Here is a 17,056-nt window from a genome sequence, read left to right on the forward strand (position 1 = left end):
TCCCTTCATACCATTTACCCCCCCCCCCCCCCCCCCCACTTCTCAACTCACTTATTCAACAAAAGAAAACGGCAACTACTCACAGCCTGGAAAAAAATATTATTACAATGGATACATTTTTAAAGATGAGACAAAAATAGCTAACAAACAAACTTTTTGACTCCTCCCTTGCAGAGACTCCAACTCTCCCGTTTTCGACGGGAGATCTCCCGCCGACAGCCCATTTTTGCAAAATCTCCCGTTCTCCCATCTGAGATTTGATTTCTCCCGCCCTGGCTCTGTGTCTCCCGCTGGAAAGGATTTCTTACTTATTGCTATCGTATGTTGAAAAAATAAGCCTTAGATAGCACCAGAGAACATCTAGAACCCTAGGAACTTCGCGCTTCGCACACATCAACTTGGAGTCTCCCGTTTGCTAGGGGTTTCGGGCGGGAGAATCTCCAGATCAGAAGGTGCTTGGGGTTGGAGTCTCTGCCCTTGTGACTTGAAACCAACTCAGCCATTAAATCAGACTATGCTCATTTCTCCTTATCTATATTCAGAGGCCTCAGTAATGCTATTCTTTTTTATACACTTTAATAATCAATTTCAGTGTTATGATTGATGCATTCATGTCACATCTACAAGTAATCATCAAATTTTTCTGACCTAAAAATATATAGGATGTATATGTAAATTTGCTATGAAACTTTACATGGCTTCACTAGAAGCATTTCTCATAGGTTAATTGTTGTATTCACCACAGAAAGGTTCAAGGTTTAATCAAGGAGAATGATATCACATGAGAAATGATGTAAGGAAACTATAAAGAGAATTCAATGAATTTCACTTTTCTAGCATAATGGAAGAGCACCAGACTCACCTTTTTCAGAAAGTTGGGGGAATAATATCAACTTTAACATAAGTCAGTAGGAAGTCAATAGAATGTGTACTCTTTATTAAAAATTAAATTTTGTGAAATTCTCTATACATTTTCCTTATATCCCTTGTCACATATGACATCACATTTTCGGAAGTTTTGAATGGATTGACAGGTTTTCCTCAAAGTTTCACTGATTTATTCTACTAATATTGCAGCATTTCCTCAATTCACATGTATATTTGGGTTTCATTCCCCTTCAAGCCACCGACGGCCACAAAGTATGTAGTAAGAAGACTGGTTAGACATACTCATCCTTACTAAGAGACAGATGTCCAGGTGGTAAGTGAGCCTTGAGTGACAGATAGCAGAGATACATGTCTCATGAAGACAGACAACTTAAGAAATCCGGCAATTTCCAATCACAATGCCAATATCCCTATAATACATCGGAAACTGTGATGGGAAATGCATCACTGTTAAGTTTGATATCCACCTGTATTTGTTGAATCTATCAAAAGTTATACTGACCTATTTGGCGTGAGTCATTTCACGCAAAATTTCATTATTTCTGCATACAAGTTAAAGTTCATTTATTTGAAACAAGTGGAACTTAAATGATTGCCTAAGCCTCATTTCCCCCTTAAAATATCAATGCCTAAATGACTTGCTTATCATTCAAATCAAAATAAATACGTATATCCTAGTATAAAAGTACTTCTTTTGAATATTGTTTTGGTGATTGTAATCTGCAAGATAACTGCAAATTCTTACATGCTTTTTGTCAGCCTAGGGTCACAACAGCTTGACATTTTAAGTTGTTATATTTATATAATGTATCTACTAATACCATCTTGATGATTGATAAGTTCATTAAGAATCTTTTCTGAGTCATAATTTTCACATCTTATTTTAAAAGATTCAGACTCCTCAGGGAATGGTGGTGCGTTATTTTTTTCACAGCTGACTGCCAACCTTTTTAGTCCGAAACTTTGCGACCAAACAGCGCAAGGAGCCGTGAAGATAATTCTGCATGGTCTACCTAGCTAATTGGGCATAGCAGAAACTCACAGGCTGGCTGGTCAGCCGTTTACGGTGCAGCATGGTAATTGAATAATTGACCGTTTATCCTGGAAACTGATTTAGGTTGTTGCTGTTTTTTATATGATAGCCTCAGACGCTGCTGGCTGTCATGGAGAAAGACTCGAGAGAAGAATCGCTTGAAATGGATTGTGGGTACATTGTGACATCACTACATCCTCCAAGTCTTCAGTGGTTATGATGTAGGGAGAACCAGCATGATGCAGCAGAAAGAATCGAAATAATGATGTCACTCCCACACAAATTTCTGTATTTCATGTCAAGTCACTGTCTCCACTTCTCTCCCATTTTGGATCCCCTGAAATCTTTATTTGCTTGTACTTAAAGCACAAATTTACATATTTCTGTTTCACTGCATCAAATACCTGCTTTCTCTTTGTGTTTTCAGAAATCTCCTGACCTGCATTTTTGAAATCTTTTACTTTATGTTGTCTGGAGATTTTGCCAGTGAAACCATATTATTTTCTTTTTAATTAAAATCCACTTCAATGATATTAAATGCATAAGGTTTGAAATCAGTGTTCATTATTTCATAGGTTGATCATACGAGGAAAGGAAAAATTTCACTTGATATTCAACAAGACATGTACTTCTTTATCTTTAAAAGTTGACTTGATCCTAGATTCTGTCAAACACATGCAAACATACACACACAAGTCTCAATGAAAAAAAAAATGACACAATATTCGTATACTCAGGCAGCCACCATCATTATTGGTATAAAAGGCCATCAGTAAGACCGTGGAATAGGTTTCAACACCTTTGTGAAGGTAAGCCATCTTGAAACATACTATGGAGCTGATGAAAGACAGGTTAGAACAGTAACCATTTCCTTCTCTCAATCACAATACGCATGGGGACATATTTAACCTTTAAAGGTCAAATATCCCTTTTGCAAATATCACAAAATTTGGCATGGCTGAAATGTCTCCTGACATTGTGTATGAAATATTATGGTAATACACCTCACAGGTTTTAAAAAGAAATAAAAGACTAACCCCACGTTACTCAAGAAAACGCTCCCTATTTGTACTGAGAATAATGGTTGGAATTTTTCTGGGCTTTAAATAAATTCACTGGAAATCTTCAGTATTGTCACAGTATTTCCTTCATTACAATTTTGTACTAATTTTGTATAACTATTATATGTACATGTTTTACTATAATTGCATTTTTGTTGGAAATGAAAAATGAAATAACATACATGTAAATTCACATCTCATTTGCATATATCGTCGTGCGCATGGCAGATTGTCGCTACAGCGCTTCCCTGCGCCTGGCAGATTGTCGTTACAGTGTGGGAGTGCGCATGGCAGATTGTCGTTAGGGTGTGGGAGTGCGCATAGGGTTAACAACATTCTGCCATGCGCACGGAAGTGCGCTAACAACAATCTGCAATGCGCACGGAAGCGCGCCAACGACAATCTGCCATGCGCACGACGATATGTAAATGTGATCAATATCATCCTACTGAGAACATTAAGTTCTTATAACTTTATTTATCTATTTATTTATTTATTTGTTTATTTATTTATTTAGTTATTTATTTATTATTCATTTTTTTTTTTTTTTGGGGGGGGGGGGGTATTGTAAATGACACATTCCCTGTTCAGTTGGTTTTACTTTATTCTTTGTCCAAACCCATCAGGAATGTGCAGTACAGTTTCCCTTTAAAGGGACGTTACAGTTGCAGTTGAGCTAGGGTTTGAGGTTTCCAACATTCTTCGCTAATTTTTTTTTTTTTTTGTGAGATAATGAGAAACCTCTAATGAAATATATAAGGGCATCTTATTCTAAGAGGAATTCAAAGTTTATTTGATGAAAATTGGTTATAAAACGGCTGAGATATCCAAAACAAAGCAATCCTAAAGAAAGGTGGGACCCACCTTTTATTAGAATCACTTTGTTTTACTTTGTTTTTGGATAGCTCAGCCATTTGAAAACCGATTTTCAGCAAATGAACTTTGAATTCCTCTTTTAGAACTGTTTGCTTTTTAACAATTGAGGGGGTCGGTGCAATATAGTGCTAACCCACACGATAGTCATATTGAGATAATCGCTGTTGAATGTTTGGAAAGTCCATACATTGTACATAAATAAAACATGAATGCATGCATTTTTTACCATCTTATTGGTTGAATTCAAATATGATATTTTCACAGAGGTTAGAGTGAAGGATAAGGATTATGAAAATGCATGTCACTCAATTTTGACAAAAGTGTGAGTTAGCACTATATTGCACCGACCCCCTCAATTCATAAAGTGGATTTTAGGTATCTCACAAAAAGTTAAAAACTGAATTCTCACCTCAGCCAATACCATACCATCCCTTTAAGTCCTAACCCAGAAACTCTGAGGGCCAATTAAAGGTTAACATAAAGGTGAAGCATACAGAGTTTCCCTTTAAAAGGATAGTATTGCATTGGTGAAGATGAGGATTGGGCTTTTAATTTTTTGCAAGATACCACGAAAACAAATATGAAATAGTGCAGAGCATACCATTCTACGAGGAATTCAAAGTTTATCTGATGAAAATCAGTTTTGGAATGGCTGAGACATCCAAAAACAAAGTAATACAGAGCAATCATGATAAAAGATGAGTCCTACCTTTTACTAGGATCTCTCTAATTTGGATATCTCGGCCATTTCAAAATCAACTTCCTTCAAATAAACATTGAATTCCTCTTGGAAATACATGCTCTTTCACATTTCATGAAAGGTTTCTCATTATCTCACAAAAAAAAAGTTAGGTCTCAATATACCATCCCTTTAAGGTCCTATCTCCAAAACTCTGAGGGCCAATTAAAGGTTAACATGGAGGTAAAGCTCACATCCTGTCTCTTTGGACTTGTCAATGGGAGAGCCATGAGATGAAGATGACACGCTATCAACACCTCTCTGACAGATGGTGATCCCGCTAGGAGTCAACGCTCGACACCCATGAGGGGGGTTTAGACCCACTCCTACCTCGAGTTCTTTCCTCCCATCTCGAAGAAATGACCTCATGTACATTCTGAGCAGAGACAATGCTCCCACAAATATGTGTCGCGAGTGTTTTCACAGTGTGTCATGACGCCCTATCAGAATCGGGAATCTCCCGATAGTCCCCTTTAGGTATGAGATGGAAACTTTCCCAGATTTTTGTACATTTTTAGATTTTCTCCCCTTGAAGTGTTCAAAACATCTCAATAAAGAGATCTCAAACTACAAGGTTATCCATCATATAAAAATTCAAGTGATATATCAGAAAAATATATATATATATCTCTGAAAGTGAGAGTCCTTCATCTTCTTGCACCATGACAGAGTCAGGTAATTTTTATAAATTCTAGATATTCCTTCTTTTTGTTAGAGTAGAAGCTCATCTGTATTTAGAAATTTAACTGAAATTAGTGTTTAAGGTGGTCTTGTTTACCATTGGGAGCAGTGATTTAAAAATGTTCAAGATATCACATTTGATGCATATGTGTAAGAGTAATAGTAATAATAATAATAATAATAATAATAATAATAATAATAATAATAACCAATATCTATATAGCACTTTTTCTAAACAGACACAAAGCACTTCAACAATTTTAACAAAATGCAAGAAATCAACAATATTTACCAGACAAAAGAAACAGGTCAGTTGTATCACAAAACATTCTACCATATAAGAATTGTGCAATAAAACCTGATGTATGACGAACTATCACTGTTTTTCTCAATGAACTGTAACTGTAGACGGTTTAGTCTGGAAACATTTTATCACAACCATTGTTCATATTTTGTGTATTTCAGAAAACTTAACAATGATTATACTAATTCTAATTTGTACATTGGTTGTTTCTATTCCTAACTCACATTTTAGAACTTTTTTGAAGCACTAACGCTGGGTTTTTATTTCATCTGCAAATGGTAAATTATGCCTTTAAACTATTGAAAGTCTATGACCCGCTTATTGACCGTCATGTGATCAAGGCAAAGATGGGTCATTCCGCTGATGAAGGCTGTAGCATTGACAGCTGAAAATTTTGGAGGTAGATACTTTGGAAAGAGATCAAATGTTTCACCAAAACACCAATTTCATTTCTTGTTTTTCTTACACAGAAACTTTTATCATAATCCCTTCATTAATATTTACTCATAACTTAGCAGAATTAAACTTAAAACTTAGAACTTGGAACTTTAAAAGTGAGAGAAAATTTCCTTTACTGTACTGACAGGATTTCTTCTAAGGTTTTGCAGCTTACAAAAGAATACGCAGTCATACTCTGGTATTAAGTTCTTCAATCAACTTTTCATAATTCTATCATTGAAATTCTGGTGCGGGAAATTCAGACCTCTTTCCCATTTCCGTATCAATTATCAAAGGTCATCTAGTAATGACACATACAGCATGAGACGTCTGACAAGTACAGTGGCACTCTGGGCTAGAGTCGTCAACTAAACTTCATGGGGGCTTTCCTAAAAATGATTACATAACAATGCCACCATGCAGACAGCTGACTGTCTGTACGCACAGAGAGAAGGTCAATCTGTCACACATGTCACTGCAGATTCAAGACTCCTTCAAGGGAAACATTGAGCTGTGTGACTCATTTTCGCCTTCAGTCCCACATATAAACAACCGTTTATTGCTCGACTTTTCTCACATCTTGGGCGTGGTAGGGTGATTCTGCATTTGCGAGGTTATGAGTGGATACCTCGGGGAATATATGACCCCAAGAATCTTCGGAGTTCTGCATCGACACTTCAGGAGAGTTCACGCAGCAAAGAGGATGTCTTATAAAGAATTTTGATGAACTAAATATAATTCCCAAATCTAATTTTTATTTGAGGGCATCAAAACCCTCCCAAGATAGCTCAAGTATCATTACTGACATCCTGCATTAACATAAATAATTTTTCTGCAGTTTTTTTTTTTTCTCAGCACCATCTTTGTAGAGCATTAACCTCTGAACGTTACATTTTCTTAAGATATCATGAAGTGAAATTATGTTAAAAAGATCCTAACTTTGAGTTGGAAAGTAAGGTAAAACATTACTTTGCTTTTTTTTTTTCAACAAACCAAACATAGCACCTGGTCAGAGAAACAACGTAAGGACATCAGTTTTTATTTTAGGATGGAAATGTGGTTTTTACCACAAGATAAGGTTAATTTCTCCTTGTTGTGAATACCAACTCCCTATGAAATATTGACAATCAAAATTCAAACGATGAATTATAATTCATCATTGCCAAATTAGGATATAACATTCCCTAACCTGGAATTAAAACATACATGTGGATGCCACTGGCCAAAAAACAAACAAACAGAGTATGGAAATGGAATGAAATATGGAGACTGTGAAAATACTGGCCACTACTTCTAACTTCCTTCAACTTCTTCAGGAATCTATCAACACTTTAAGGATGAAGTATGATCAACAGGTTCAAGCAGATTGCCTGCAGCTTGCCTTTCTCTTGGTTTACCACGAAACCAACTCTCCTGGTCTCCAACTCTCCTGGTCTCAAATATTTAGGTTTCTTAACCTCTTTCTTGCTTTCTAACCCCTTTCATTCATAACTGCAAGAAAGACAGAAATCTCATACTATCTCTCAGAGAAGTAAAATCACCCTTGAAATTGAAAAAAAAAAGAAGACTATAACCTATTTCACCCCAAACCAAGTGATTCAGATAGAAAACACAGTTTCAGACTGAAGTGTCATTCAAATTTAGCTGCATATTCCAAGAAATGCAAGTTAAAGGAAGAATGACCCCCTTTGGTAAATATTCCAAATATCTGTGATAGCATCAGTAAGGAACTGTAAATATCTCAAGTTAATTTACTCTTGGTTATTTGTTAGGGTAAATAGAAAATACTCTTTGCTTTTCTTGCTTGTTTGCTGTTTTGGAATTCACAGTAAGTCTTATAGTACATTGCTTGAGGGTAGAATATCCAATTACCATAAAATATATCACAATGCATCCACAAATCTATTTTTTAATGAAATGTATCACATACATGAAGTATGCCTTTAAAAGTACAAAGCATACATTTAATCTTGGAGGACCTACAATCGAAGATAGCACTGTCAAAATCTCTGTAATTCACTTCCCTATGATGCCAAGGAGAGTTTCCCTTTAAGTTGTCTTTTTTAAATTGTCCACTTCTTAAAAGTTCATATCAAAATTATTTTGTATGGCTAAAGTACTTGCACTATTCTGAAGTCCTGTTAAGTTATTGTAAAGCCATGAGTAGTATAACTTTGGTCAATATGTTCCTATGCAAAAGAAGAAAAGTGATTGGTGAACAGATCAGATTTGCAAAATCTAAAATAAACATATGGTGATTGATATGAATATCTAGATTCCAATAACCATATTGATTTCTACTCTCAAAAAACTATTAAATCTATTTCAATATGACTGATAAAAAAGAAACCCTACTATTAGCCTCAAGGCTGTTTTTCAGTAGCGTCCATATATCAATTTACAGCATAAAGCAACACAATATGATACCGTACAAAAGAAAAAAATGACATTCACAACAAGAGAAAGAACATATTGATTAGAAGAAAAAAAAGAAACAAAAGAGATTGGCTACAGTTAAAGAAGGTTATATATTCACAAAAAAAAGGTAGTAAATAGAAATCTCCCCTATAAGAAAGCTGTCTTGATTTATATAATTGCTTTCAGCAAATAGGTGAAAATGTAAAACCTAATTGGACAAAGAAATATCTACAAAGGCTTGAAAAACCCTTAGTATGTCATCTACATATCACTCAAGGGCCATACAATGTAGGTTCCTCTGTCATATAAAAATGACTCTGGCATCACACTTCTCAAAAATTACCCAAAATTTGACCCTACTTGAAATTCAAAGATAGTATTGATTTCCCCTTTGTGAAGTTGTTTGAGGACATTATATCATTGATGCACCTGAAACAGAGTCCTGGATACACTGCATCTTCTGAGGTGGTTTTTTCTTTTAATTTCTTTTAATGCAAAAAGTATGATTTGTGTAATGTATGCTCTGTAACTTATACAGATGGCATGAATGATAAATGGTAATCGATGATAACATATGATAAAAGGTTGTATAAACAGGTCTCAGTATAGAGAGTTCTGTACAAGCTATGATTGACACAATTGCATGCAACAGCTCTTCTGAGATGACCAAAATACAACAATATATGACTTATTGAAACTTTTTAAACTGTTTTTTGTTCTTTTACATATTGTGATATAAGTCAATTCTCACTAAAATTCACTTTGTTGGGTAACCTTCTCCATGGGTGAATTCTTCCCTGAATAAAGTCATTCCTTCAATCGTTACCTGGCAACTTGCAGCAGACCACACCCGTCATCAAGCCGGGGCGGTAGTGACACGCCCGGTTGAAGTGTGAATCCAGGCAGCAGCTGGCATCGATGCGACCCGACCCAATGCATGAGGTCTGCCCCTTGTTCTGGTGAGGACAGTTCCTCCCTATGCCTCCAAGATCATCCTGAAGAAAATAGGAATAATGCAGAAATGATTCACTATTAAAATTCACACATGCATGATGCCTTGATTCTATACAATAATCATAAAAGTTAAAGCTTTAGTATAGGTAATAATGGTCATAGTATGTGTAGTAGTGGCATTAGTAGAAGTACATGTAGTAGTAATAGTAGTAATAGTAGTAGTAGTAGCAGTAGTAGTGGTAGTAGTACTAAAAATGATATAAATGACAACAATAATGAACATACAGTCTTATTCATCAACTGTTAATTAATAAATGTTTACTGCGCTCTTCCAGTACTATGGTCTCAGCATATAACTAGGCACACACGTATATCCACTTTTTCCCCAGAGTCAAGAAGGTCATACGTATACTTGTGACAGAACAAGGTGCATGAATGTTCGTACTTTGTGTCCTTGTCAAGATGTCCTGCTTGAGAATCAAGAATTACATCTACTGTATCACAGCCTTCCCACATAATAAGATATTCTCCTCTCACACATCAATACTCACATGGTTGTTCAAATCATTGTAAGTTGTTTTGTTCCTATAGAGAAAAGACTAAAACCTTTATCTGGCTACTGAAACTAATAGACAAAGTGTGATTGTTGAGTGATGGAAGTAATTGAGATATTAACACCAAAAATTAACTTTTTTGCACTCAATCTTCCAAACATTTGTAGGAAAAAAAAGCCAGGATAAATGCATGTTCTTCCTCTCCACTGCTTCTTCATCAAGAAACAGAATTGATGTTTCATAACTTTGGAAATGACAAACCTCCATCCACTCATTATCACACCTAAACAATTTTGTCTCGATTAATTTTCTATATAACTTAACTGGCTTGATTAACATGATTTATTTTTACAGACCTGATATAAATTGCAGCTATATACTTCTCGGATTTTTGTGTGTGCATATTCGTACTTGTTCATTTACAGCCACTGCACTTATGCAATAATGGATTGTCATAGATGGTGAAATAACATGTTTGAATTACATAAATGTTTGTGTGATTGTAGAAGCAGAAAGGTATGACTCCATGGTAACCTTCTGTGCAGTCTGACAAGCACTGAACCACATTAAAAGTGTCATACAAGATGGTATCTCAACAAAAGGTGAACAGATACAAGGACTCTAAGATTCTCTGAAGGACAAATCTCATCACCTTCTCTTTCCAGCACAGAATGGACTCAATTCAATGGGCAATGACGACCAACTATTTACCGCAAACAGCTCAACAGCCAAAAGCACTCTTTCAGGTATTTTGCTTTGTTTTCAAAATCCAATTACACCACCGGTAATCTTGCTCATCGTGGTACCAGATTCCCTCTTCAAACATCTCCTACATATGATTCATACCTCAGAAATGGAAAGCTGCAGATTCTCTTTCCCTTCTTTGAGAGAAAAAAAAAAGGGAAAGATTTTCAATCTTGGTTCAAAAACGATGTGTTTACACAGCATCTCTTTTTTCTTTCAAGTGTTCCTGAAAGATACAGGAGAGAAAGGAGATTCCTCTCCTTTCAGATCAATACCAGTTAGCACGTTTGATTATTGCACAAGACCGCAGACAATTGCAGTGTGCTAATCCTTAATGAGAGTTTACAGGAGGATGAAGACCTACTACCAGAGACCACTTCATGATTCTACCCTCTTACCATTCCTACACCCCATCCCACCCATCTATTGGGGGGGGGGGGGGGGGCATCGCTTTTGGCTCTAACTGCAGAAAGAGTCCAAATCTCTCCTCAAACAAGAGAAAGTTTTGAGGGTCTTTCGCCTCGTGGCTAAATGACAACACACAAAGGAGCAGCTCACAGTGAGAAGTGAATGAGGTTAGAGAGGAGAGGGAGAGGAAGAAATGAGGGAAAAGAAACAACAGGTTTCATTCAAACTGGATGTAAGTATCTAGTGGCTATTACAAGTATACTTAAAAAGTATATCATGGTGTATTAATCACACCATTATTAATACTTCCTAAGCTCAGCAAAAAGCACTGCAAAACTAAATACTGTAAAACCAGAAATTTTAGCATGCATGAAACTTTTACAAATTCCGCGAGGAGCCAGGATTCATAAAAGTAAACTGCAAGCGAAAAGTTTTTCGTCTACACAATGCGTTGAATGCCGTGGCAATTTGCGAAAGTTTCATGACATGAAAAAGGCCATCAGCTCCCATTTGTGAAAGTTTCATGCTGCGAAAGTTCTAGTTTCACAGTATTCTGACCTTCCCAAAAGCAAATATGACTCTTGAAACATATCATTACATAGCTGTTCTTATCGAGTCCTTTATGGTTCTAAATTGATTTTAAGTGAGTTCATTTGATTCACAAATTTGTATGATCTAAATTATGCTTCCAGTACAGAATTAAGGAAGACTTTGATAAAATGGAAACATATACAGTGTATGCTGAGATAGGAAGATATGTAAGAGACAGAAATAGAGAAATACTCAAATAGATGTAAAAAGGAAGAGATAAAGTGTAACAGAAAGAGAGAGGAAGGAGGAGGGGATGAAAGAGGAGAGAGGAAATACAAATCAATTTCGACAGAATTAGCAGGTGGATTTGTAAGGAGACAAGTATCCAGCCTTCGTGGTCACTAGCTAAACAGTACAACGGGGAGTTGTCTCTCAGCCAACGTGTGAAACTAAAGTCAGTAGCTAGGCCAACATTGAATACCATCTCTGAGTCCTGCCTCCAGCTAACAAGTTGCAATTACAGGAAACAAGCAGGTGGAGAGGAGAGAATGTATACCTCCATCTCCGAAAACCATGACGTCTGCGTTCGATCAAAATCTGCCAAGCTGCCAGTCCATCTCACCAGCGAGATTTGGCGGGGAGAGTGGATCTGACAGTGGGCGGAGGGGAGAAGGGATCGGGGAAGGGGGAGATCTGCAGGGGTGCTGGAACCAGTGTTTGGATGTTGAGGTGTGCGTGTTTTCGGAAGGAGTAACCCCTTCAACCTCGTTGGGAATGGAAGCCCAGGGATGCCAGTGCTAACCGGGACATGTTTGTGTTGGATTAGGAAGGAGGGAGACAAATTCTAACTAACCAGTTTGATGGATATCCTTGCTTGCATGCTCCAATTTCTTTTTTCCCCCGAAGTTCTTCAATCCACATACACGGCTTATACTCTGACCCCAAAAAACTCTTACTTTATCAAATATAGAATTTAACTCACTCAACATGGCTATCATACTCCAAAATATGCAGGTGGGATTCAGAAAAACTGGACATTCCCACCAGTAAATGATCTCAAAGCCACTTAATATTGACTCTAGACACCCCTCACCAGTCATCCTTGACAAAGACCCATCTATCAACAAGTTTACAATAAATATTGATTCTTACAGGTAGTCTGAAAAATTCACTGAAGGCAATACAATCATAAAAAATCTAACATATAGACCTACCTATTACAGTGACGTAACAAAAACAGCAGAGTAACGACAACTATTGCTTTCATTACTACTAGCGCAATATTCCTTGTAATGATCGAGACGATCGACAAAAGAACTGATAATCATGGTGATGATAATGATATACTGATGACAATCGTAATGTTGCAATTATTGAAAAGATAATCATAATAATGACATTGACCATGATGATAACAATATGATGATGATGATAATAATAATAACAATAACAATAATACTACTAATACTACTACTACTACTACTACTAATACTAATACTACTACTACTACCAATAATAATAATAATAATAATAACAATAATAACAATGAAAACAAATATAATACAAAGTTAAAAAGAAAGAGAATTTCTGCTGATAACATTAATCACAATATCGCAGACATCATTCACATTCCAATCAATCTGATTACAGTAATAAAGTGTTTCGCATGGTTTTGCGTGCGATCTCAAAACAGATTGGTCTCCAACCATGGCAGATTACATCACACAATTAAGATACTTGACACCTGCCGGGTGAGTGGACAAATAAAACTGTGTAGTAATGTGTTTCCCAATATTTACCCTCCTTATCAACAGCTCGCCTATTCAAAGTACATACCTCAACATGTCTGATGCAGATTGACACACACACAGACACAAACAAAAGACTTAAGAACCCACTGCTAATAGTTTCTCCAAATATTCCATTAGAGAGATTACACATGAGCAAGGCAATATTTGAATACATTTATTTATCTTACTGGAGAATGGTGGCATATGAGGTCTGCACAGTAGAACTGTAAGACTATTATGTAGTCTAGATTCCACACACAATGGCTAACCAATTAGTGCCAATCAGAGGATGGAAACCAAGTGAACCTGTGTCAAATCTTGGCTGTCATTGACTCATTAGCAAACATAACGTGGGAGAGGGGAAGTCTACGACAAACACGTCACGTAATCCAATTAAGATGAAACAGGCTTGATACCTGTGCACTTGGGCAAGCCCTAACGAGGATGCGTCATCAATGGCCAGTAGTTGAAGATCATTTGCAGTGCGTCTCAGATTTTGACAAGAACACAAAAGCAAATGTATGCAAGCATGCAGATGAAGTTTTTCAACACACCAACATAGACTTCATCATTAATTTGAATACCTATATACGTCTAAGTAATTTTTCTCATAGGGTATTATTTGTGGACACTAATTATCCTTCACTGATGTATCCAGTAACATTTTGAATAAACACGTATTTCATGCTCGGGTATTCCCATTTGAAATATGATGAAATTGAAATGAAAAACACAAAGCCCGCACAAAGTTTATACGGAGCAAGTTAGAGACTGATGTGTATTCATGATCTTTCCATGAAACATTACAGCAAGAGAGGTCTGATGCTGCCATATGATTATCGTATATCAGGACGTTGTGTCTGAATGATTTCATATCAAAACATCATATATCCACATATTTCGCATGAATATATATTGTATGAATATACATCGTATGAGTATACATCGTATGAATATATAACTTGTATCTGAAAGCGCTATATCAATCTCTTTTTATGACACGTCCGCCATGCTACGACAACAGCAGTGAGGGTGGCCCACTTCCCTTTTCCCACCCCGCCCTCAGGAGACAACCATGATGATCCCACCTCAAACATGTCAGTGACCTTTGCTGATTATCACGATGACGCATGAGTCGCAAGATGCTACCCCCACCCCCAACCCCCTCCACAGAAAATGTCAAGAGCCTAATGAATTTCATTCATTTGTACATTTCCACTTTCCACATGTGGCTGACTGGGAAACAGAGTGTCTGTTTCCGCAATGGACAACGAGGCTGTAAGCTAGGACGCAAAAGACTGAAGTCTTCAACTTCTGTCCAAAGGGTAACGTGTGCCAACATGCGACTCCACACCCCTTTACGGAGGAAATACAGAACAGAGATACATGTCTTAATCCAAACTTTAGCAGACTAGGTTTAGTCTTTCATATTTGTAGGCACTCAATTCACAACGTGGAATCACTGCGAAGAGGCTCTTAAAGGAAAAAGCAATGGCGCGTTCTTGTGAGATAGCCTCGATGGTGCATTGGCATGGGGCAGTTACCCCCCTCACAAAACGAGAGAGTTGATACCAATTTGTTTGTTTCGTTTGAATGGCTTCTCTTATTCAGCCTGTCAGACATCAATCTCTCTGAATGGGATCAGACTCAAGTGAGCAAATCGGTCTCCGAAGATGTCCCATGCACTTTTATCGTAATAAATTTGTTATTTGTCAAAGATTTATGCTAACCAAGACTGACGGAAGACTTTTGTTCGGTCTGCCGTGAAAGAACATTGTCTTCACCGAGAACACCAGTCCGATCTTGCCGAAGTCTTTTGTCGGCCGTACTTCTGCTTCAAAGCTACGGGACTTGTCGACAGGAATTCTGGGCCCTTGCCTGGATTAATGATGAGCAATTTATTTGTGTCCAAACACGGTGAAGTCAGACTGCAGCAGGAGATGGCTAAACACTGAGCTTTACCTCGATTCATCGCAAGGACAAGATGAACCAAACAAGAGGAAGATTTCACAAGTTATGTCATAAATATGGTTTCTGTTTGTGCTCAGGTGGGGCATGAAGAAGGTTAAATGTTTGGGGGTTAAACCGTCACTTCGAATGACATCATTTAGAAGGCTTTATGTGGGGGAAAATAAGGTCTCATAAAAGCTTCTGTCCTTTCTTTAACTGTCTTCCTATTCATTTCAGCAAAGGAAACAAAAAGCAGAGTTTGTTTCTTTCATCTTTCAATTATACAAAAGAAAATGTGCAATTTCATCCCATGAATTTAACAATAAAAGTGGAGAATTTCCTCTCTTTGAGGAGGTTGTAATTTTTGCAGGTTCTTCTCGGTCAGAAGCAAAATCTGCAACCCATGAATAGAAAGCTAAATGAAAAATACATCGGTAGAATACATTGAAGAAGAGAGGAAAATATGAATATAACTACTGTAAAACACAATATTTTCGCGGCATTAAATTTTCGCGAAGGAGAGCTGATGGCCATATTCGCAGCATGAAATTTTCGTGAGTTGCCTCCAACATTCAATGCATACAGTGTGGACAAGATCTTTAGCATGCATTTCAATTTTGCGAAACTTGGCTCTCACGAAATTTGCGAAATGAAAATGCACGCAAACATTCCTCGTTTTACAACACATATATCCATATCTTTCCACCTTCACAGATGAAGAAATGATTTAATTTTGTTGCATTAATGGGATAGTATTTAATCTCTTCATGGCTAGATTAGGAAGAGGGTTTCTAATAGGGAAATAAATTACACATTCCTTCATTGACACTTATACTGATTACTAGCCCATTAGTTATCACTCTCTTACAAGATCTAGTTAGAACAGATTGCCTTGCTACGAGCATGGTGATTGTAGTGTGCAATGAGCCATCATCTACTGAAGACAAAGTGATGAGATAATTGATTGTAACACAACTGTCTAATAACTTGGTGGGATAAAACTAGATTAAGATGCACACAACAACCTCCTTCTCATCTTATACAAACTTCATTCACAAAGATGGTCTCCTCTTTGACATGGGGTAAGTCTTTCATTATTGTGCGAAAAAAAGAAACAACAGCAAAATGTTATGACTTTCAAAAATAGGCCTGCGTTTGCTAAGTTTTGAGTCAAGATTGAAACTTTGATAGTTCACAGCAACTGAAGATTCTGTACATATGCCTAATGGCCTATGGTTCTCCGGAAGCTACAGCAATATTGCTGCCATTTTGACAACTTTCTAACTGGTGTGAAATAGCTCACTGCATGTTTATTCTTATCTGTTATAAGTCATGTTTATTTCAAAGCTTATTAACCCGTTGAGGACGGACTGACTTTACTACAACACACATTTCCCATAGACACCTGCCCGAGAATACTCGGGACTCCTCCTCAACGGGTTAAGACTTTACCAAGAGAACGGTATGTCACAGAAGTAATTCTGACATACTTTTGTTGACCTTTGACCTCTTTCAAATGATATAATTACATTTTCTATATGAAAACAAAAAAGGGTACAACATAAAACTATTAAAAAAAAGGATGGGCAGTTTCAAGTTTTTCAGTGACTAATGGGTTAAAGGAAAAAACTGTGTCTTCCTTGATCATACAGTGGACACTATATGAAAGCATCATATACCTTTTGAC

At 36.9% G+C, this 17,056-nt stretch overlaps 1 protein-coding gene across 1 annotated transcript in view; it reads right to left on the reverse strand.

Annotated features, from left to right (window-relative positions):
• LOC139739945 (uncharacterized) overlaps positions 1 to 17,056 on the reverse strand; it is a 67,006-nt gene that overhangs the window by 33,671 nt on the left and 16,279 nt on the right. Inside the window, exon 3 of the mRNA XM_071650545.1 lies at positions 9,265 to 9,433. Coding sequence (XP_071506646.1) covers positions 9,265 to 9,433 — 169 coding nt within the window. The remainder of the gene's footprint in view (positions 1 to 9,264; positions 9,434 to 17,056) is intronic.

Source organism: Diadema antillarum, unplaced genomic scaffold (genome assembly GCF_040938485.1).
Source record: "Diadema antillarum isolate AM-2024a unplaced genomic scaffold, OU_Dant_1.0 seq00000821_RagTag, whole genome shotgun sequence".
Lineage (NCBI taxonomy): Eukaryota > Metazoa > Echinodermata > Echinoidea > Diadematoida > Diadematidae > Diadema > Diadema antillarum.